We start from the raw sequence: 22,322 nt of genomic DNA on the forward strand, positions 1-22,322 counted from the left end.
TGGCTTCACATGCTGTACCTGGTGGATTTCGATCATGACCTGGCTGGACGAGATAAGTCTTTACCACTAGACACAAGCACCCAAACCTGCTCAGCTGCAACCACAATGATTTATTTGTTTGTTGTTTAAGGCCACACTCAGCAATATTCCAGCTTTATGATGGCAGTCTGTAAATGATTGTGTCTGGACCAGACAATCCAGTGATTGACATCGTTCCACGCAATTGGGACATGATGACATGCATCAACCAAGTCAGCGAGCATGGCCACCCGATCCCTTTTGTCGCCTCTTACAACAAGCATAGTTGGCTTTTCACAGCAAGCATGGGTTGCTGAAGGCGTATCTACTTGATTTTCATGGGTCGCAAACAAAATGAGATGAGGTGAGAAGAAATTGGGTATAAGTTGAGTTCAAGTGCTTGCCTGCGTGTCTACTGGGCTTGACTAAAGCTGATTGTACAGAAACCCTCACCTTCAACTCTCCGGCAGGCACGCTATCTACTAGACCATGGACCATCCGCAAACACAATAAAATTTAAAAATAAAACCTTAAACATCAACTCATGACGAAATGAAACAATGATGCTACTTTCGTATTAAAAATTTATTACTGACTGAAATAATGACAGTAGGAATTACAGTACATATATTGCTCAAATTTTAAGCTTAAAATGCAAGACAAACCACAATCAAGCAATCTAAAACTCCAGCAATTCAAGAAACAAAATACCTTTAATCATCAAACTCTTAAGCATAAGTGCAAATACTCCCCTGCATAAAATAGCGAGGTTTAGTGATGGTTTACACACTGGAAGCTCATATCAATTTCTGATCTTCTGGCAATTCTGTCTCTGATTGTACATGACATATTTCATTAAAGCAAAGATTGAATAAAACAAAAAAAGCCTTCCCTCGACTAACTACACTAAATCTGCAGACCTCTAGATTGGAAGCAGTATAATCATACAAAACCAAAACAAACATCAGTTCTTGTTCAAAATATACCAAAATCCCAAACCTTTGAGAAGTGTTTTGGATGTTTTAGGTAGTACAACATCATGACAATTTTATTTATCAAATAGAGATGGCTCCAAGCAAATTTAGAGTGTTATAATCAAAAGAGTGAGTGAGTGAGTATGGTTTTACGCTGCTTTTAGCACTATTCCAGCAATATCAAGGCGGGGGACACCAGAAATGGGCTTCACACATTGTACCTATGTCGGGAATCAAACCCGGGTCTTCGGAGTGACGAGCGAACGCTTTAACCACTAGGCTACCCGACCGCCCCATAATCAAAAGAGGCTGCAATATTCAAACAGAGCTGGTCAACTCTATAGTTATTCATGAGGTTCAATTTCTTTTAATTGCTTGTTACATCTATATCTTCAAAGATTAGAGACACAGTAACAGCCTCAATGATGACCAAATTGTGATCAGACTGTAATAGAACCAGGAAATACAAAGCAAAGAAGCAGTTGAAGACATAATCTGCACGGGTTGAGATTCTAACTCTCTATTAATTTGGTTAATTGCGACAAAACAAACATATTTCTTGTGAGGCCAGTGATTTGGCTGGCTTTCCGTTACAAAACATATATATTGTTACAAAAACCTTTGGTATGGCAAGGACATCATATGATGAATATTTTCATTCGGTCGACCATGATTACAGCATGATAGGCAGTGGTTAAGTACAATATTTTGGGGACACCTTTATGAAATTGTGTGCTCAGTCTCCACTACCAAAAAATAACCCCCAAAATATTCATGATTCCTAAAGTTTAATGGGTATACACTTGAAATTCTTTTTGGTAAACGTCATTATCAGATTAGACTGCCACAAATGAGAAACTACTAAAAATTGCCAGATTTTGTTTTACATGGATGGCATCCCATGCTGCTGGTGACACATTTGAAAAATACTGATAAACTTCTGACCAAGGAAATCATTTTGGCAATTCTTTGGTAAAAGAAGATGAACTTATTAAGATATCTCAGACAGTTTGATTAATCAGCTGTAAAAAAATAAATTACAGTCAACCATAGTTCTATCTCAAAATAACACTATTTCCCCCTCAAAAGTATCCTTTTAGTTGCTCTTTCTAAAAGTGGGACTTAATACTATGAAATATCTGTCTATAAGCTGACCACACAATGCAAGCCTTACACAAACAATGGCATCTTTAATTATCATACATTTACTCTACTCTACACATCACACAATCAGACTCAGGTTGGTATATCGTTATTGTGCTTATTCCTGCGGTCTAAAACAAAATTTGACTGTTAAGAAACATTTCAACGTTAACCTTGTTCATTCATATTTCAAGTCAAATAAACTTGGTACAAAATGTGCAGTAAATAGGTATCATAGAAGTGCCACACAGTTGAATAATTGTTCATGAAACATGTTTGTCGTTGCTTGCATTTTTATCAACCACCTTCGGCCACCTAGGTTTACGTCAAACACAATCAATGCACTAGTCCTGATTCTAAATGAGTCCTTCACGAATCTTACACTGGCAGAAAAAGACAAGACACAACATTGTGAAGAGACGTTACGTTCCTAGCTGCACAATTAAGATTTTTTTATGTAAAAATCACAACACACAAACGTTCATGACTAAAACAGTTTGGAATAGTATTAAGCATGTTAAAGATGCAACACAAACACAATATACAGCTGGGAAAAAGTTATGCATCACGCCTTTATTTTCCTATGTCACGTATATCCTGGAGATGTATCTTTTTGAAATATCTACCCCTGATATGGGCCTCATTTTCATGGAGTGAGTGAGTTGAGTTTAACGCTGCTTTTAACAGTATTACAGTTATATCACGGCGTGTCAGCTTAATGTGGGAGGAAAGCCTGAATTGATACAGGCCCAGGCGTTTACCACTTCGGTGAAACCCAGAGCACAGGTGTGGTGCTGACAAACCTAGATACATAATCGGGCGAACCGGGATTCGAACCCACAATCTTAGGTTTCTGGTGTGCCCAAGGGACGCAACTCTGCACAGCGAATTGCGGCGCCTTATACGACTGGTCTACCCCTGCCCCCAATTTTCATGTATGTCGGACACAAACATCACTGATGGAAAGGTGGTTCAGGTAACAAAACAAGTTCCTCCAGATTGTTGCAAGGACCAGGTCATATTTGATACAATAGAGCAGAGGAAGCCATTGAAAAGGTAGCCAAATAGCTATGGGCATTCAACAGTAGTTATTACAGAAACCACTTTGGTATGTATTTCTAGATAAGTAACTTTGTCAACAGCAAAAATCAATACAGGTTACGATTCTTATTGAAATATATCGTAAGTGGTGCTTAATTATTTTCCAGGTGTATATTAAGGTTATAGTAGGCCTATACATAACACCAGAGAACTCTTTCTCTGTGGAGTCCTATATGCAATCAAAATAATTTCAACATTAAATTTCATCAGAAATATGCTGATATAACAAAAGTTCCATGCAAAATGCAAAACACTATCTGACATAACAAAAGATTTTTTAGTCTATATTCTAGAAAAGAAGTAAAATATTTCTGTCTAGAGAGAGTAATGTTGTCATCTTTGCATCACAAAAAGAACAATGACAAATTTGCTGTGGCATTAGACACACTGCTTCTGATACTATTTAAAAATTTAAAAATATATGAATGCCCTATGAATGTAAGTACCGTAATCAACATATTTAGAGTGAAGCAAGAAACATACAAAATAATTTTCCAAAATCAGATAACCCTGTTTACTACACTTTCCATTAATGATTTTTTAAAATCATGTTAAAAAAATTAGTGATTTGCCCAGGGCACAGTTAATATGTTGATTACGGTAAGTTGGTTGTGTGTGCATGTTGCATCTTTGTACAGAGAGGAAACGTGATGTGTGGAGTCTGTACACATGATCAGTAGGTCAAGGTGACCTAGGTCACTGTGACCTGTGGCAGTGAATGGTAGGGGGGAGTCCAGTGATGATCCGAGAGATGATGTGTGTGAGGTCACGAGTCAGCTGAAACAACAACAGTGATGTGAGTGAGTGAGTGAGTGAGTTGGGATTAATTGGGGCACCTCCAACAACTGGGCCAGTCGTACTCCTAACAGTGACGTAATGATGTCAATAAACATGTCTTTTGACCTGCGCCTTTTTCAAATCCATTTGATGTAATCAGGTGTCACAATGGATAAAACTATCAATGAACTGCATTTGTCAACATCCCAAAGGCAAAAGATTGACTAAACATTGATGACAAATCCAAATGTAAAATTTATCAACAAGAAAATGAAAAAATATATGGTAACACCCCCTTGTTTGTATACAAAATACACCTATGCAGAAACAAGTTTGAAATAATGCTGCTTTGAACAGTATTCCAGTATATCACAGCGTGTCAGGTTAAAGTGGGAGGAAAGCCTGAAGTGATGAAAGTCTCAGACCTTTACCAACCTGGTGAAACCAACAAACTTGTGTATGATACTGCATGGTACTGACAAACATATTTTTCATAGAAACAACCGGAGCACAAAGGGTATTCCAGATCCCAATCAAAAGTACACACCAGTGCACATTTGTTTTTTCATTTCAATGTATCATGGCACTGCACCCCCCCCCAATATATGACAGTTTGCAGCACGACTGATGGGCCAACTTCACGTGGCTTAATTTCTGTATCATGGTACGTACAGTGACAGCTGTGTATCATCCAAGACCTATCCAGTGCCCTACGGCACGAGATTGTCTATTGCCACACTCAGCAATATTTCAGCCATATGACCACAACCTGGAGCTAATCAAGTCTGGACCAGACAACTCTGTGACTGATGTCCTGAGCAACGATCCACGTCATCAGTTGTGATGACAACCAGGTCACCAAGGCCATCCAATGACCCCATCCAACAAGTCTCCCCTTAAGGCAAGCAATGGTACCTGGGGACACATTCTCAGCAGAATGTACAAAGATATGTGTGCCCTGGCAAGCACCTGATGGCTACACACCTTCCTCCGACCCAGCTGACTGCTTCTTCCCTGACACCTTCTTAGGTCGACCTCTCTTCTGTAAGAAATAAACAGAAGTGCTGTGTAAGGTTCTAACTTTACATCATGTAAGGTGATAGACACTAAAGTCGACCTCTCTTCTGTAACAAATAAACAGAGGTGCTTTGTAGGGTTCTAACTTTACATCTTGTAAGGTGATAGTCACTAAGGTCCACCTCTCTTCTGTAAGAAATAAACAGAGGGGTGACCAGGGTTCTAACTTCACACCTTGTAAGGTGATAGACAATAAGGTTGACCTCTCTTCTGTAAGAATAAACAGGTGCTGTGTAAGGTTCTAACTTTACATCACATAAGGTGATAGACACTAAGGTCCACCTCTCTTCTGTAACAAATAAACAGAGGTGCTGTGTAAGGTTCTAACTTTACATCTTGTAAGGTGATAGACACTAAGGTCGACCTCTCTTCTGTAACAAATAAACAGAGGGGTGACCAGGGTTCTAACTTCACACCTTGTCAGGTGTTATTTATACAGTAGCCTGATAATCTAGAGTCTAGACTAGACAATCCAGTGACATATATTACCATGCAGGATTATTATGTGTGGTTATCATCTCCTGCTGGTACCATGCCACTCAAAATGAGTTTCTATAACAACTCATTCACCTGCATCAGGCTGCATGTATATAGTATACCGGTATATATGATATACTTAGGGATTAACCTGGGATTAATATTTGGGGGGTCAAGGGGATGCAAAGCCTATAATTGTAGGGTTCTCAGGTTAACAAATGAGTGTCCCAGAGAAATATAAAAAATTGAGTACAGTACTCTATCACAATCAATCTCATTAAAATCAGATAGTTCTCGCTATCGCTAAACAAAGATCTAAGGACATCCCATTACGGGTCACGTCAGAGCCACCTTTCATCCGACCAATCAAAGCGTCGCTTACCAGGTCATGAAAGTGTCAATCGGGATGTGTTTTCTAATCATGCAACCTCGAAAACGTAAACACGGGGTATTCCGAACGACATTTACGGCCTGTACGACTGATTCCGTCAAAATTATCGTCCATCCCTCCCTTCCGCGGGACATTTGATCGGAGGAGGCTGTTCACAGTATGTTGGAAGCAGTGCCATACAATCGCAACCATATAGTAGACATTCCGGAATGTTTGTGTGTTCAGATTTCAAAATATTATTCCAGAACTGTGCCAACAAATATATTTCATGCGTAGTCGCCAGGTTGAAACGAGTGCCGTAAAGCTCAAGAAAGCTGCTTTCTAATTGACTGATGTCAACTTCTTGCTAGTCATTTCAGTGGTCGGTCAAAGTTTGCGAAATGTCGTTCTGACGTGACCCATCATGGGATGTCCTCAGATCTTTGTTTGGCGGCAGCGAGAAGATAGATCTGATTAAAATGAGATTGTATCACAATTGATGCAAGATTGCACAAGCTCAAAGGGACTTACCTAAAAATAGATATGGAATGCCCAAGTGTTAGCTCTTTAGCTTGTGTATTGTATTTTTTAGAAATGATTACATTACATATAAATGAATGAATATAAGTGGTACCAAATTATGAAATAGCAGCATTCATGTAAACATGCACACACATTTCTGCATCAACACACAAATGGATGCTCTCTGTATTTTTGTGGCATGTTCTCAATTCTTAAGCCTATAGGATGCGGGACGTCACATCCAGTAAATCCCAAATATCTTCCCACTCTGAAATGCAGACCCTGCTGTAATTATTGAAAGAGAGGGAGTAACTCAGCCTACAATTTCCTTGTCTTGAAATAACTTTACTTTCCTGTATCGTCAGCATTCATTACCAACACAGCAAATGTTGCACTGTCAGTGTACAATGACAGGCAATCAACAAAGTCCCCCAGTCTGATCGGCAGGATCATGTTTCACTATGAGTGAGTGAGTGAGTATGGTTTTACGCCGCTTTAAGCGATATTCCAGCAATATCAAGGCGGGGGACACCAGAAATGGGCTTCACACATTGTACCCATGTCGGGAATCAAACCTGGGTCTTCGGAGTGACGAGCGAACGCTTTAACCACTAGGCTACCCGACCGCCCCTGTTTCACTATGATGATCTCCTTTACATGTATGTGTGTCTGCTAGTACTCGTCCGATGCCGATTTTTTAGTGCTAGCCCACTGAGATTTCATGACACAGATTAACATAAATACCCCACTCAGACACAGTATACTGACTCCAAGCCAATCAGTCCTTGTTTTAGCCCTTTAAGGCAGGGTAACAACAAGTACAAACTTTAAACATCTTTAGGTATGACACTGCTAAGGATCGAATCCCTGACCTTCCCCTCTGCAGGGAGTCTCTACCACTAAACCACGGAGGTGATCTTACTTCAACTTATAGCTTAAATTGATAGAAGTATCATTAAAACGCCCACATGTTATCAGAAAAGAGCGGGCCACTGTAACTTGATAATGCCCTCATATTACTTGATGACCGGCCATTATCACGCCCGTTGTTAGGTGACGTCATAGGATAGGGATAGGTGACGTCAAGGTCAATAGTGACGTCATCTGGTTTGTTCTATGACGTTTCCATATTTGTAAAAGTGGGTCAGTGACATTCGTGTTGATTGCAGTAAATGTTTCAAACCGATGTTGTTGTTTCTTTTTATTTGATAACAAATTCCATCCATTTTAGCTATAATAACGGTAACGCTATTTTTCAGGGCATTATCATTTGCAGAAGCCCTCAGTCTTTTCAACTGCCCCCCTTCGTCGGGCAGTTAATGGAACCCCTCGGGCTTCTGCAAATGATAATGCCCTGAAAAATAGCGTTACCCTTATATTAGACGTAAGACTGTTGTAGCACTATGGCCAAACTGAGTTTCATTCCACAGTGATCTCAGCACTAAGACATCATAGCTCTCATTTCATTAGCGTAGACTTAGGACAGTAGTATAACTACCCTTGCTTGGTGAAACAAGGCCCTGATAGACAAGAGTGTCTCAGACAACAAGCAGTGGACGCTGGTTGACTCTTGACTCCCAATGGGGAGGTTCACATGAATAACCTGATGAAGCCTATTCAACACACCTTCTTGGGGGAGCTCTTCTCACTCGACACTTCCTCTTCAGCTGAGAGCTCTTCCACAACTTCAAAATCATCTTCTTCATCTTTCTCAGGTTCCGGCGCAACAGAGACCTGAAATATACACAGGTGTCAACAATAACCAAACTGTGGTACATTACAACATAATGCACCATGCCAACATTTTACCAAAAATAATACCATATTTGAAGTAATAAGCGACCAGGTGCTCTCAAAATTAGAAAGAGGGGGCGCTAATTAGAATATAATTTTGGTGAGAAAAAGAGAGTTGAAAGATCGTAAATTTCGTGGTTTATGCCGACAGCCTGAAATGATACAAAAGAAAAGTCTGTGCGTATTATACACGACAGATATATTTTCCAGAATTTAATTGCCCATAATTAAGGGTGCATATAACACACGAATGAAAAAGTCTTGTGTACATTGATCAATCAGAAGGGGTGCTAATTGGGATTGTTCACTAGCCAATATATCAGCAAATATCGCTGTGGGCGCTTATTACGTCGAATACGGTATACAAACATGGGGAAAATAGACATGGACTTTTATAACTTAGGGTTTCATACTGCTTGCCCATTCATTCTGACTGAAAAATATCTTTTTATGGATATAAATGTTAAGAAATTCCGAACAGCACTATCCCGTTTCAGATGTAGTTCCCATGACCTTCTAATAGAAAAAGGTAGACATTTAGCGATATCAAGGGAAAACAGATTGTGTAAATATTGTACTTGCCAAGAGATAGAAGATGAATACCATTTTTTGCTAGTCTGTCCATTGTATGCAAATATCAGAAAAGAATACATACATAAATATTTTTATCTGAATCCTCGAATAGACAAAGTTTATATCCTAATGTCATCTCAAAATGAAACAATCACAAAATATCTTTCAATGCATATATACCATGCAATGAACATCAGATCCTCTGCATTATAGATGTGATATTTAGCTACGATATATGTAATTCCTTTTGCACCAATTGCTACTGTATGTGTATATGTACTATAGGCCTATGGCCTTTTCAGTACTTGAAATATAGATTGAATACTGCTTGCCCTAATTTGGGGCCCAATCATAAAAATATGAGTGTACTTGTTTAAAAGATATCATGCCAACTTTGTAAAACATCAAAGATATAGTAATGGACCTACTTTCTTTGGTCGACCTCGACCCTTTCCTGATGGAGGTGCACTTTTCTTCACTGCATTATTCTGAAAAAGAATTTTAACAAATCAATAATTTCTTTTATTCATACAATTCCACCTGGGTGAGAACACGAGTCAAGAATTAACAAATCAACTTCTTTTGATCTGAAAACCAGGATTCGAACCCAAAATCATACATTTCTGGCATGCTTAAAACTCTTCACAGCAAACTGCGGCACCTTAGACAACTGTAAAACCCCTGCCTCCAACATTCCCATGACATGCCAAAAGGATTTTCCAATGCCATTTGGAAGAGGTCCATTGTAGAATGATATCTAATGTCAATAATCTTAGAGAAGGAGACAAGAGAGGAATCACCAGTCACATTCCGTTATAATAAAGCCGTTCCAGTCCAGTTTCATTGGCTGCTAATGACCTGATGGAGCCTATTAACACACCTTCTTGGGGGAGCTCTTTGCAGGTTTGACCTCACATGCTTCTTCTCCTGCACTGTTCTCTTCAACAGAATCCTCCTCTTCATCTTCTTCAGACGCAGGCTCAACAGGGACCTGCAACATACATGCGAGTCAGTTACAACCAACCTGTGCTTACTAGGGATGGGTACTGGCGGTTTAAAGTGTATCAATATTTTACGATGCACAAGGCTACATTTTGATATATATCATGATAACTCTTATCTTAAAGCAACTTGAAACACCAGTGTATGAATTGAAGTTCATAAATGGAACAAAACAAGATGCTGGTACAACGTAATGTTTACTCGTTCAATAAAAATGCTTCAGATGCACACCCTGGGTATCTGGCAAGTGTGTCACATTAAACACATGATAAAAATAGCCAATTCAAATCAACTGATATACCGAGCTTTTAAAAGGGTTTTGTGATACGTATTGTGGAAAGAGTGAACCTCAAGTTACTGATATACCAATAATACCACGCACCCCTAGTGCTTACATTACAAAATGATGCACAACACAACAAACAAACATACCTAATATAGTGTTGAAAACAGTGTAACTAGCTGCATGACCATTGACTTGGGAAACATAGAATGTGGGACCCATTTATAAAATACGAGGGAACTTGTTTAAATGTTTTCTTGCATCTGTTGTTAAACATCAAAGACAAAATTAATGGACCTACTTTCCTTGGTCGACCTCGACCCTTTCCCGATGGAGCTGCACTTTTCTTCTCTGCATTATTCTGAAAAAGAATATTAACAAATCAATAATTTCTTTTATTCGCACAATTTCACCCAATCTCATTAAAATCAGATCTTAGTCTTCACTACCGCTACAAAGATCTGAGGACATCCCTTTACGGGTCACGTCAGAACAACTTTTCGTGACCTTTGACCCACCAATGAAATGACTGACAAGAAATCGACATTAGCCAATCAGAAGGCAGCTTTCTCAAGCTTTATGACACTAGTTTCAAACTGGCAACACCGCTTCGGAACATATTTTGACGTATTCTCGATTAATTCTTTTTAAACTGATCAAAAGATCATTCTGGAATGGCTTATAGTTGGTCTAGATTGTATGGATATAATCATAAAACCTGTAACTGTCGTTCGGAATACCCTCTGTTAAATATTTCGAGATTGCATAATTAGAAAACACATTCCGATTGTCACTTTCATGACCTGGTAAGCGAGGCTCTGATTGGTTGAATGAAAGGTCATTCTGACGTGACCCATAATGGGATGTCCTCAGATCTTTGTTTAGCGGTAGCGAGAACTAAGATCTGATTTTAATGAGATTGAATTAGACCTGGATGAGAACACAAGTCAAGAATTAACAAATCAACTTCTTTTGATTTTATAAATATAAATTCAGCACAGTATCAACTCTCTTTGAGTTTATGAGACCACTTGAGGCAGTAGAGGTGTTACGATACAGTGGAGTCTTGGTACAATGTGTATTCTTATACACTACTTATATTTCAGAAGTTGACATTCTTTCTTTCTGAAGTTGAATCACAACCAAAGCATTTCTTTTTAGATTTCAGAGATAAAAAATCTGACATTGTTTGGCAGACATATATAGACGAAAGGGCACTGCAAATGTTATGCTATTTATAGCCAACAGGGAAATACTAGAGAACCTGCATAAACTGGTTGTTCAACAGTTTCTGTTGTTATTTATGTGTTTTTACACCAATATAACTGGTATTGTATCACGATACAGGGGTTGTAAATCGATGTCTTGTATAATGGGTCTTGTATCAGGATACCATACTGTACTGTCTTAATGTTACACCACGATGAGGTAGAGATTCGCATTATGATCCACCTCACATGACCTGTTGCACACATCTTATCTAACAGTCATGGAGGCATCTGTATAGCATCGATCAGAGACCCCACTTCCATGGCTGAGTTTTGCATTTCACAGAAAAAATTAATTCCACTAAACATATGATTACATATAAAAAACATGCTATCAGCATAATATGTTCTCAAACAATGGTCCATGCTCAAATTACCACTGAGTCGTGTATCAGTTATATCACAGCACGTCAGCTTAATGTGGGGGGAAGCCTAAAATGATGCTTGTCGTACTGGCTGACCACCATGGTGATATCCACAGCCACAGGTATGTTCTGGCAGTCTCACCACAACAATTGTGCCAACCTGGGAATTGAATTTGCTGCCAGCAGATCCTGGCATAGATAAGGGATGCAAATCTGCAAAGCAAGACATAGTGCCTTACACCCACTGGGTCATCATTTTGCCCCTCTTTCAACCTAAGAGGTCCATTGTAGAATGATATGTAATGTCAATAATCTTAGAGAAGTAGACAGGAGAGGAATCACCAGTCACATTCCGTTATAATAAAACCGTTCCAGTCCAGTTTCATTGGCTGCTAATGAACTGATGGAGCCTATTAACACACCTTCTTGGGGGAGCTCTTTGCAGGTTTGACCTCACATGCTTCTTCTCCTGCACTGTTCTCTTCAACAGAATCCTCCTCTTCATCTTCTTCAGACGCAGGCTCAACAGGGACCTGCAACATACATGCGAGTCAGCTACAACCAACCTGTGCTTACTAGGGATGGGTACTGGCGGTTTAAAGTGTATATATTTTACGATATATTTCTTTTATCAACCACGGTCTCTTCCCACCGTGACTAGCTGCATGACCATTAGAAAGTGGGACCCATTTATAAAATATGAGGGAACTTGTTTAAATGTTATCTTGCATCTGTTGTTAAACATCAAAGTCAAAGTAATGAACCTACTTTCTTTGGTCGACCTCGGCCTCTTCCCTCCGAACTTCCATTTTTCTTCACAGTATTATTCTGAAAAAGAATTTCAACCAATCAGTTACTTCTTATATTCGAATAACTCCAGAGAATACATGGCAAAGATTCAACAAATCAATTTCTTCAATACATGTCAAGAAGGGCTGGGACAGGTAACTCAGGTACTTAGGGCAGGTGGGTACCGAACTACCCGGACCCGAGGTTAGTCACGTGATATATTGTTTCAGGACAAAAAATATTAGAACTACATTGTTACACAAGTCACTAATGTTCGCATTTCCTTATGACTCTGAACCCATTCCTTCAGACTTACATATATTTGAATAAAAATAAAACTTCAGTCAACTTCAGTGTATATGCATGACCAGATCGTTTTATATGTGTTTCTTAAAACATTTTTTCCAGGGCTACGGTCACACTATTCCCAATTGGAATTTTGTACCTATCTTTTGAAACCGACAGCAGGTACCCGGGTAGGGTCGGGTAATAAGGGTGTGGGTACCCCGGGTAGGGTCGGGTAATAGGGGTGTGGGTACAAGGGTAGGGTCGGGTAATAGGGATGTGGGTACCCTGTGTAGGGTCAGGTAATAGAGGTGTGGGTACCCCGGGTAGGGTCAGGTAATAGAGGTGTGGGTACCCCGGGTAGGGTCAGGTAATAGAGGTGTGGGTACCCCGGGTAGGGTCAGGTAATAGGGGTGTGGGTACCCTGGGTAGGATCGGGTAATAGGGCTGTGGGTACCCCGGGTAGGGTCGGGTAATAGGGGTGTGGGTACCCCTAGTAGGGTCAGGTAATAGGGTTGTGGGTACCCCGGGTAGTGTCGGGTAATAGGGGTGTGGGTACCCCAGGTAGGGTCGGGTAATAGGGGTGTGGGTAACTGGGTAGTAAATTTGGACTCATCCAAGCCCTAATGTCAAGGTTTCATACAACTTCCTCCCAGTCCATTCCACTGTTCCCTACTCCCCCAAGACATTGCAAGTTCAAACCCATGTTACTCAAATCGCAGTTTGTACTGTATGCCATCTTGTAATAACTCTGCTCATGTCTTTTAGCTCTCAATATCAATGCAGCAACAGTTGCATATGAATTTAGCACAATAACAATCCTCTTGAGTTTGCACGCACACAGTTTTGTTTGTTAGTTGTTTATTACAGAACTCAACCATAATCAAGCAAACCAGAACGAAAGGTCTTAACCAATTCCATGCCTCACCCAATTCAGCGAGCCAGACCCTCCTAGACAAGCACTGGTGGCGGAAGACCAATTCTAACCAGGATCTTCCCCGGGTTCACATACGTATGTAAAAGGCAACTATGCTTGTTATAAGAGGTGACTAACGGGATCGGGTGGTCAGGCTTGCTGACTTGGTTGATGCATGTCATTGTATCCCTATTGTGTAGAATGCTCAAGTCTGTCACTGGACTGTCTGGTCCAGACTAGGTTATTTTCAAATCGCCGTCGTATAGCTTGACACAAATAAAACAAAAACTATATTATGAACACTGGATGCATCATTGACACCTGGCCATTCACATACCTTAGACTTGAACTTGCGTGGGCGACCTCTCGGCTTTCCACTTGGGGGCTTAGGCTGCTGAAATGAGGGAAACAAATACAAACAGTTGATTTCTGTACATCAGCCTCAGGTTATCACCGTACATAATGTCATCACCGTACACTAGGTAATCACCATACATAAGGTAATCACTGTATATAAGGTAATCACTGTACCTAAGGTAATCACTGTACAGAAAGTAATCACCGTACATAAGGTAATCACTGTACATAAGGTAATCACTGTACCTAAGGTAATCACTGTACATAAGGTAATCACCGTACATAAAGTAATAAGTCTAAATCTGGGCAACATCATGGACAATGGGTGTTGACTATCGGGTACAACGTTATCGGAATATTGACACCTACCACTTTAAATTCATCAGGTATAGGAGGTCGGCCTCGGCCTCTCTTAACTGGTTCTTTACCCTGTAAAACCAACACTGGAATCAATACTCACTTGTACCGGGATGTAGGGATGGTGTACATACCAGAATTTACATCTGATAACATGTCTCAAGTAGTTTGGTATGTTTACTGAAAATGTATCTGCTTATCTTTGTGTTTGTTTAGGGGGTTTTCTAACATGAGTGAGTTTGGTTTAACAATGCTTTGAAAAGTATTCAGTATTGTCTACTTGAAGTGAGAAGACAGCCCAACGTGATGCAGTGGAAATTCTATTTTTACCAAATCAATTGAAAAATAAAATCATTTGTCTCAGACATCGCCTAAAGAGATAAAATGTCCACTTGATAGTCCTAGAGAGAAATATGTGATGACTTTTTTATTACAATGTCAGACTCTTTCTTCCACAGAAAACTGCATGTTTTGATGCAATGAATGAAACATTATCCTGTCTCTAATAAGAACTCCTCAGTTACAAAGGCTAGGGCTTAAAATAAATCACAACAGGCTAATTATGCAAGGATTTGAAGCCCAAAAATATTCTAAAACATACATTGACTTTTGGTTTTGTTTAAGGAAATAATTTTCAATCACTGGGTGATGAAATAAAGCATAAAAATGTTTGGAATTCATTATCATAATATATTAAATGGAAAAATAATTGTAAAATGACTGAAATATTTTGACATTTTGTAAATTGCTGAAGTTAAATTTCAGTCATTTTACACTGACGGTAACATATATACTGAGGAACGTGTTTTGATAAAAGTGCTACTGACGGAAGGACAGGTGGATGACAGACAAAAAATGATGACGACTTTCGTTAAAGAAAGTGACGACGGTAACAAACCTCTGTTTTGGCTTTCTTGGCATCTGTGTCTCCAGCCCCCTGTAAAAACACAACAAAAACATGTTAAACTTGGGTCAATTAAACATTAAATTAAATTAAACCATGCCAAGGTTCGAAATTAACATAAACTAATATTTCTTTGTTATTTCTTCAGTTTGATTCCCCTACTACGAGGGCTGACCAAAAAGATCTAAGCCTAACAAACAAAACCAACAATTGTGAAAATGTTTTTCATTTTATTTTCAGGATTATTGCCCTGCTTTTCAATACACTTCCCATATTGATCGTGAAGCTTTTCAATTCCAATCAGGAAGAGGATTTCTGAAGCCACCCTGAGAAAACCATGCACAACAGCTTTTGAGGTCATCGGCGTCATCATAGCGCTTTCCACGAAGGTGTTCTTTCAGTTCAGGAAACAGGTGGAAATCACTTGGTGAGTATAGAGGGTGAGGAAGCGCTTCGAACCCACATTGTTACACAGCAGCCTTTGCAAAGTGGAGAGGTGTGAGAAGAGGCATTGTCATGAGGTAGAATACAGGGGCCATAACTTTCTTCACTGATCCTGAAGACTTGAATTTCTCTGATGCCGGAAAAGTGGAATTGTGCCATTACATGGATTGATGTTTTGACATCATTGATGTTTCATCACCCGTTGCTAGTATCTTTTTAAATTTGATGAGATCCTCCTTAAATAGCTTTAACTTGTCTCTGGCAATGCCAGTTCTTTTTTTTCTTGTGATCAGACTTTAGAAACTTTGGCACCCAACAGCAGATATCTTATTCATCTGTAAATGTTCATGAATAATAGGTTCAATGGATCCATCATGTGTCTTCCTCAAGTTGAGCAATGGTAATATGTCTATCTGACACTATTAGTTTTTCTATCTCCTTGATTGAATCTTCATTGATGGAAGTTGATTGACGTCCAGACCTAGGGACATCATCAAGGTTGGTTCTCCCAGCCTTAAACATAGCTGCCCAACATCTAATAGTGGAATAGCTAGGACACTTATCCCCATACACTTGTGACATGCGGTCATGAATTTCTTGGGGAACACTTTTCTCTATAGTCAAAAGCCCGATGATTGCTCGATACCCGTTCTTTTCCATTTCTGTGTCCATTGATGACCTCTAACAAATTCAACTGGCTGTCTCTAATATTATACAGGCCTCAGCAGACCAAATACACTTGCAATGAAGTACTCAAACAATGTACCTACTACATTAACTAGTTCACTTTGTCATGGCCAAAGTTGAAAGTTAGTCAGGCCTAGAACTTTTTGACCAGCCCTCGTATTCATATATATGTTCATATGATTCACAGTTCTAGATATGCTAGAGTGTGTGGACATAATTGGCACTCCAAAAAGATGAGAGTTCCATTAAGAGTGTGAACAGTATGACATGTACCATGGAAACCGGACATTACAAGAGTCTGAATTAACGGTGGTCCGCAAGCCTGAGAAGGACCAATGACATTTCATTGTGGACTAACACTTTTTTGCCATTGGGTAGATTGCAACTCTGTAGCAAGTCACTTGTTGCGGGAAAGTGAAAATATAAATTATTTTGTTACTTTGCGAGTTAACAAACTTTAAAGGCATCCTACCGTTTTCTTTGCGTTCTCTGCAAGACGAGGTCTGCCTCTGCCTTTCTTCACACTTGCGGGCTCACCTCCCTGAGGAAGAAATTCACATGCAAATTCAATGATCATATGTACACATGCTTCATATATACTATAGCATGATCGCTGAAGTCCCTGAAGCCCATTACAAATTACTGTTAAAATCAAATGTTCTGTACAGGCAGAAATGTGTACAGTAACCCCATGCTCAACAGACCCTGTAATGACTAAGGGACACAACTCTGTACAGTCAAACTGAAGAACTGTACGAGCACTGGGCTACCACTATTTCCTATACAGTGCTCCTGGACCAGAGTTACACAACAAAATTGATTATGCTGGTTTAGGGCACATCTTTGTGAAAGAGTGCTAGATTTAATGTTTATAATGTTTAATCCTCATAGACGAGTGACCCGTGAAGATCTGGGATAGAATAGGTCTTCAACAACCCATGCTTGCCGTAAAAGGCAACTATGCTTGTCGTAAGAGGAGACTAATGGGATCGGGTCATAAGGCTCGCTGACTTGGTTGATGCACGGCATCGTATCTCATTTGCGTAGATCGATGCTCATGATGTCAACCACTGGATCGCCTGGTCCCAACTTGATTATTTACACACCTATGTCATATAGCTGGAATATTGCTGAGTGTGATGTTAAACATCAAACAAACAAATCATAAAAAAGTGACATGTAACAAACCTCTGTCTTTGCTTTCTTGACATTCACATCTCCAGCAACCTGTGAAGACAGACATGAACACCTTTATGTCTGTTTCTTGACTCAAAAGTTTGTAAATCATTATTGCCAAATGCACGACTTCTCAGGGGTAGAAACTAACATATATAGTCCACTAGTCATCACTATGATAACACATAGCAAAACCCTTAAAAATGGCAAATTTCTACTGTTGGCCAGATTGGTTTGACAACCAGGTCCAGCAGTGTGTACAGATCAACATCTTCCTGACTAACAGGAATGGACAGAGGACCAACCAACACATATTAAACAAATTTACTGTATTCGACGTATTAAGCGCCCAGGGCGTTCTCAAAATTAAAAATAGGCGGCTCTTATTAGAATATAATTTTGGTTAAAAAAAAACAGAACAATCGTAAATTTCTACGTTTATGTATCTGAAATGATACACAAGAAATGTCTGGGTGTATTATACACAACAGATATATCTTTCCAGAATTTAATTGCCCATAATTAAGGATGCATGTAACACACGAGTGTGCATTATACACAAATAAATAAGTCTTGTGTACATTAATCAATCGGAGTGAGTGAGTATGGTTTTACGCCGCTTTTAGCAATATTCCAGCAATATCACGGCGGGGGACACCAGAAATGGGCTTCACACATTGTACCCATGTCGGGAATCGAACCCGGGTCTTCGGCGTGACGAGCGAACGCTTTAACCACTAGGCTACCCGACCGCCCCTAATCAATCGGAAGGGGTGCTAATTGGGATTGTTCACTAGCCAATATATTAGCAAATATCACTGTGGGTGCTTATTAGAGTGGGGCGCTTATTACATCGAATACGGTAAGTGAAACAAAATACAGTCAAGTCTCGTTAATCCGACATCGTTGGTTGCACATGATTGTGTCGGATTAACGAGTATGTCGGATTAACGAAATTAAGTGATTTGTGATCGAAAATCGGACGTCTTCACGATAGATAATAACCGTGTGTACCTTGTAATAAAATCATTAAAAACGAAATATTAATATTGTTATGTTGTTTATTCATTCATTCCTTAATTTATAATTAATGACTGTGCAAAAATAATATTAATTTTCCCATTTATACATAACAATGGTGACATTACTCACTGAATTTATCACATGATCAACGACACACGTTTCCTCGTGTAAATGCAAGTGCTACTGTCTTAACAACTTGCTTCATCTACTTAAAATAGTCTGTCAGTGTTTTCTGTTTCTAACATTTTGAAGGCACATTTCTCAAAGTCCCCTGCTCGCTTGACGTCTAGGGCTTGTGGTTCTTCAGCATCAACATTGTCGAGGTGTAATTTAATTTGCTGTTTCTTATAATAAAGCTTGAAATTCTTTATGATCCCCGCATCTAGTGGCTGAAGGTTCGATGTGGTGTTTGGTGGCAAAAAGTGACATTTCACATTAGTTATGTCGACAGTAGCATGGGATGGGGCGTTGTCCAACAGCAATACCACGTGGCGTTGCTCCAATCGCATTTGCCGATCCAAGATCAGTAGCCAGGCTTTGAATATTAATGAAGTCATCCATGCTTTCTTGTTTACATACAAGTCGACCATGTTTTATATACATGTTCGTATTTTAAACTGTCTTCATGCACATTTATCTGGCTTCAATTTTTAAACTACATTTGTACAGCTTTGTACATACAGGTTTGAATAGCTTTTCTTGTTAATTGTTAAGTTAATCTCTGCAGCCAGTGCGTGTCAAAACACGGGGTTGTGTACTCGCGGGCAGATGACCACGGAGTACGCTGATCACTGTGTCGGATTAACGAGACTGATTAATGAGTGATTTCAGCAATTCGTTGCAAATTAGGTGTGTCGGAGTCGGAGTGCGAGAATGTCGGATTAACAGGACTAAATAGCACTGATTCAATCGGTTCCCATCATTTGTGTTGGAGTGTCGGATTAACACTGATTAACGAGACTTGACTGTATGTGGTGAATCTTGATTTTCAGCAGCATAATCATGATCATGTTAATGTGAAACGGGTCAGCTAGAAGCTACTGTGGCACAAGTGGTTCAGTCATCCTTGGCGTCGCAAATCGGGTTAGGGTTCAGCGGAGTTGCGTTCCCTTAGGTTTACCAATACTTTCCCTGATCATAATGCTTAATCTGTTAGCATTTTGTGGGTTGACCAAAGTGGTAAACAACTGCAACCTGATCACTTCAAGATGACATGCTGTGACATAACTGAAATACTGTTCAGAGCAGCATTGAACCCAACTCACTCAACTGACAGAAATGCATCAATGTTACTCACATCATCTGCAGGTGCTTCTCTCTTGGGACCCATGATCAGTTACACACCTGGTTCTAGATCTGAAAAGAAATCTTTTACTTAGAATATTCGGGGAAGCAGTTAATCAAGTAAATAAAGGGAAAACAAATAAAAATATCACTGCCTTGCCTCGTTTGTATGCTCATTTCACATCACTTTCGATTTTCCAAACTATTGAGAAGTTAATGGCTAATGTAATAAAACCTCACTCACTGGGGCCACTGACAACATACTGACTTTGAGACGACGTGGGGTTCAAAATTCCTTGTATGTAAAGCAGGGTTAAAATAAGTTCCTGCATATTGCTGAGGCAAGGGAGTTAACTGACTGTAAAAGTCCAGTTTTCACCCTTGCTGAACTAGGCTGGAATTTCATGGCTTGATCACAGTGCCACCAGTGGCTATTACGAGTTATGTCCCTTCTATATGCCTCTCCATTTATCGATCTGATTCCACCTTTCATATTACTTGCAATGCTTCAAACAAAAAGGCAGCATCCATCCACAATCTGATCCATAACCAAGATCTTTATTTAATAAAATAGGTCTTATCTCACAAAGTGCATCAAACCACTTGAGCACCATGATTAAATATATGAAAAGATTTGGGAAATATCTATTGACGCCCATTTGACAGTATGCATGCTTTGCACGGCAGTCGCTATGTTGTTAGTCCAGCCAAAATATAACTCCATAATTCCAGCCTAGTTCGCCAAGGGTGGAAACTGGTCTCTTCTAGTCAGTTAACTCCCTTGCCTCAGGAAGATGAAGTTCTTGGTCCCTGAAGGAACACTTAGAAATCATATCACTTTTTTTCAAATTCATTGTGATAATATAAATAATTATGCTTAGTTAGTGATTTATGTTATCTTGGTAATACTTTCAAACATTTAAAATGAATATATACAAACATACGAAAGCCCATTAGGACCATATTGGTATTTTGTTTTTTTCTCTTTTAAAAGTCGTTATTACGAGAATAAAGTCGTACTTACGAGATTAAAGTCGTAATTACGAATTTTATTCTCGTAATAACGACTTTTAAAAGAGAAAAAACAAAATACTAATATGGTCCTAATGGGCTTTCGTACAAACATGCTTACGCACAGTATGATTCATCAAATAAACTTGCCTTTAATAGGATGTTATGAATGACATCAATGAAATGGAAGGAGGCAAAATCTTGATTACATCTGTTTATCATAGCTCATGTTGTAATAATTATTATATTAGGTCAAATTAAAACATGTATGTCATATTTTTTTGCAGTTGATGTGCCTATTGAATGAGATGATCTCAAATACTAAATCGATTTTTGAAATGAAAACAGTGTTAGCATGATTAGTCTAAATAATCATGAAAATGATGCAGAATGAAATTAGATAATAAATATAAGTTTACTTGTGTCTCTTGATACTAAATATATGAAACAACAGTCATTGGTTAAAGCAGCAAAATCCATGGGCTGGTATGTTTCACATCGAAGACACATGTATTTATGTATGCAGTAATCCACCCACAATCCATTATGTATCCTACACGCAGAACATATGTGGCTAGTTTGCATTTGTTTGTTACCTAGGTGCATATTCACTAGTTTAGATAGTTAGATCGAGTGTATGCTATCAGTATGAATTTGAATAAATGAAGCCCTACGTATGATGAGAATTGCAAACGTGATGAAAACCACACGAAAACAAGCCTGACGAGATGGACAAAAGAATCACTTGAAATAGATTCTACCTCATTGTGCAAAACCAAAACATCATCATGCTTAATGATTACTTAGTAAGTTAAAACATATGAAAAGACAAAAAGTAAGGTCGGGATTAACATGCTGATTTTTCGAATTCTTAAAAAAATATGAAATAATACTTAGGCTAGAACGAGATTTTCGCGCGGGTCTTCATTTTAAGTAACTAGCATTGGCAAATGGTGGTTCTATAAGCATCAAGGCGAAAAAATATTAAAATCTCATCTTAAACAAAACAAAGGAAAGAAATAAGGTCGATATTACACCACGCACCGGCGATAGATTCGCCTTCCCGGTATCGAGCTGTGATTTATTTGCGGGAAAATAGGTTACCTAATGTTGCTTGTTTGCATGTTATTGCCAAATGCGACACGTGGTTACCTGCATACATGTTCAAGATTAAACAATATGGTCCATAAGGTATTAAGAGTGCAACTGTCTTGTCGCATCATTACATACCTTTCAATGAAACAAAGGGAAATCGTCACGCGTTTTTCTCAGGCTGTTTTCGCCGGGATTCAACCATAAACAAAGCGGAAGAAGATTCTCGGGAGTGAAAAGACGAACTGGAATT

General features: G+C 39.1%; 1 protein-coding gene across 5 annotated transcripts; it reads right to left on the reverse strand.

Annotated features, from left to right (window-relative positions):
• Window positions 1–588: 588 nt before the first annotated feature.
• LOC124145904 (chromosomal protein D1-like) lies at window positions 589–22,322 on the reverse strand. 5 transcript variants are annotated; one of them, XR_006862618.2, is made up of 15 exons: window positions 22,208–22,303; window positions 19,980–20,038; window positions 17,672–17,710; window positions 16,956–17,024; window positions 15,347–15,385; window positions 14,461–14,520; window positions 14,072–14,128; window positions 12,513–12,572; window positions 12,167–12,277; window positions 10,413–10,472; window positions 9,707–9,817; window positions 9,255–9,314; window positions 8,086–8,193; window positions 4,929–5,055; window positions 589–4,013 (listed from the first exon to the last, which is right to left on the reverse strand). XR_006862618.2 is itself a non-coding variant. In XM_046515863.2 (15 exons), the coding sequence occupies exons 2-15, from the start codon at window positions 20,010–20,012 to the stop codon at window positions 4,003–4,005; spliced, it is 876 nt and encodes a 291-aa protein (XP_046371819.1). In that variant the 5' UTR covers window positions 20,013–20,038; window positions 22,208–22,322; the 3' UTR covers window positions 589–4,002. The 5 variants fall into 5 exon arrangements, 4 of the variants coding, with proteins under 4 accessions (XP_046371819.1, XP_046371822.1, XP_046371823.1 ...); XM_046515863.2 differs by having other exon boundaries at window positions 4,998–5,055; window positions 22,208–22,322; XM_046515866.2 differs by lacking the exon at window positions 14,461–14,520 and having other exon boundaries at window positions 4,998–5,055.

The sequence above is a fragment of the Haliotis rufescens genome, unplaced genomic scaffold (genome assembly GCF_023055435.1).
Source record: "Haliotis rufescens isolate VD_foot unplaced genomic scaffold, xgHalRufe1.0.p SCAF_45, whole genome shotgun sequence".
Lineage (NCBI taxonomy): Eukaryota > Metazoa > Mollusca > Gastropoda > Lepetellida > Haliotidae > Haliotis > Haliotis rufescens.

Coding starts and splice junctions, on each gene's coding strand:
- LOC124145904 (XM_046515863.2), bottom strand. CDS start 20,012: ATGGGTCCCAAGAGAGAAGCACCTGCAGATGAT. Junction 12,278..12,512: donor GCCGAGGTCGACCAAAGAAA/GTAGGTTCATTA, acceptor TGTATGTTGCAG/GTCCCTGTTGAGCCTGCGTC. Junction 5,056..8,085: donor AGAAGAGCTCCCCCAAGAAG/GTGTGTTGAATA, acceptor TATTTCTTACAG/AAGAGAGGTCGACCTAAGAA.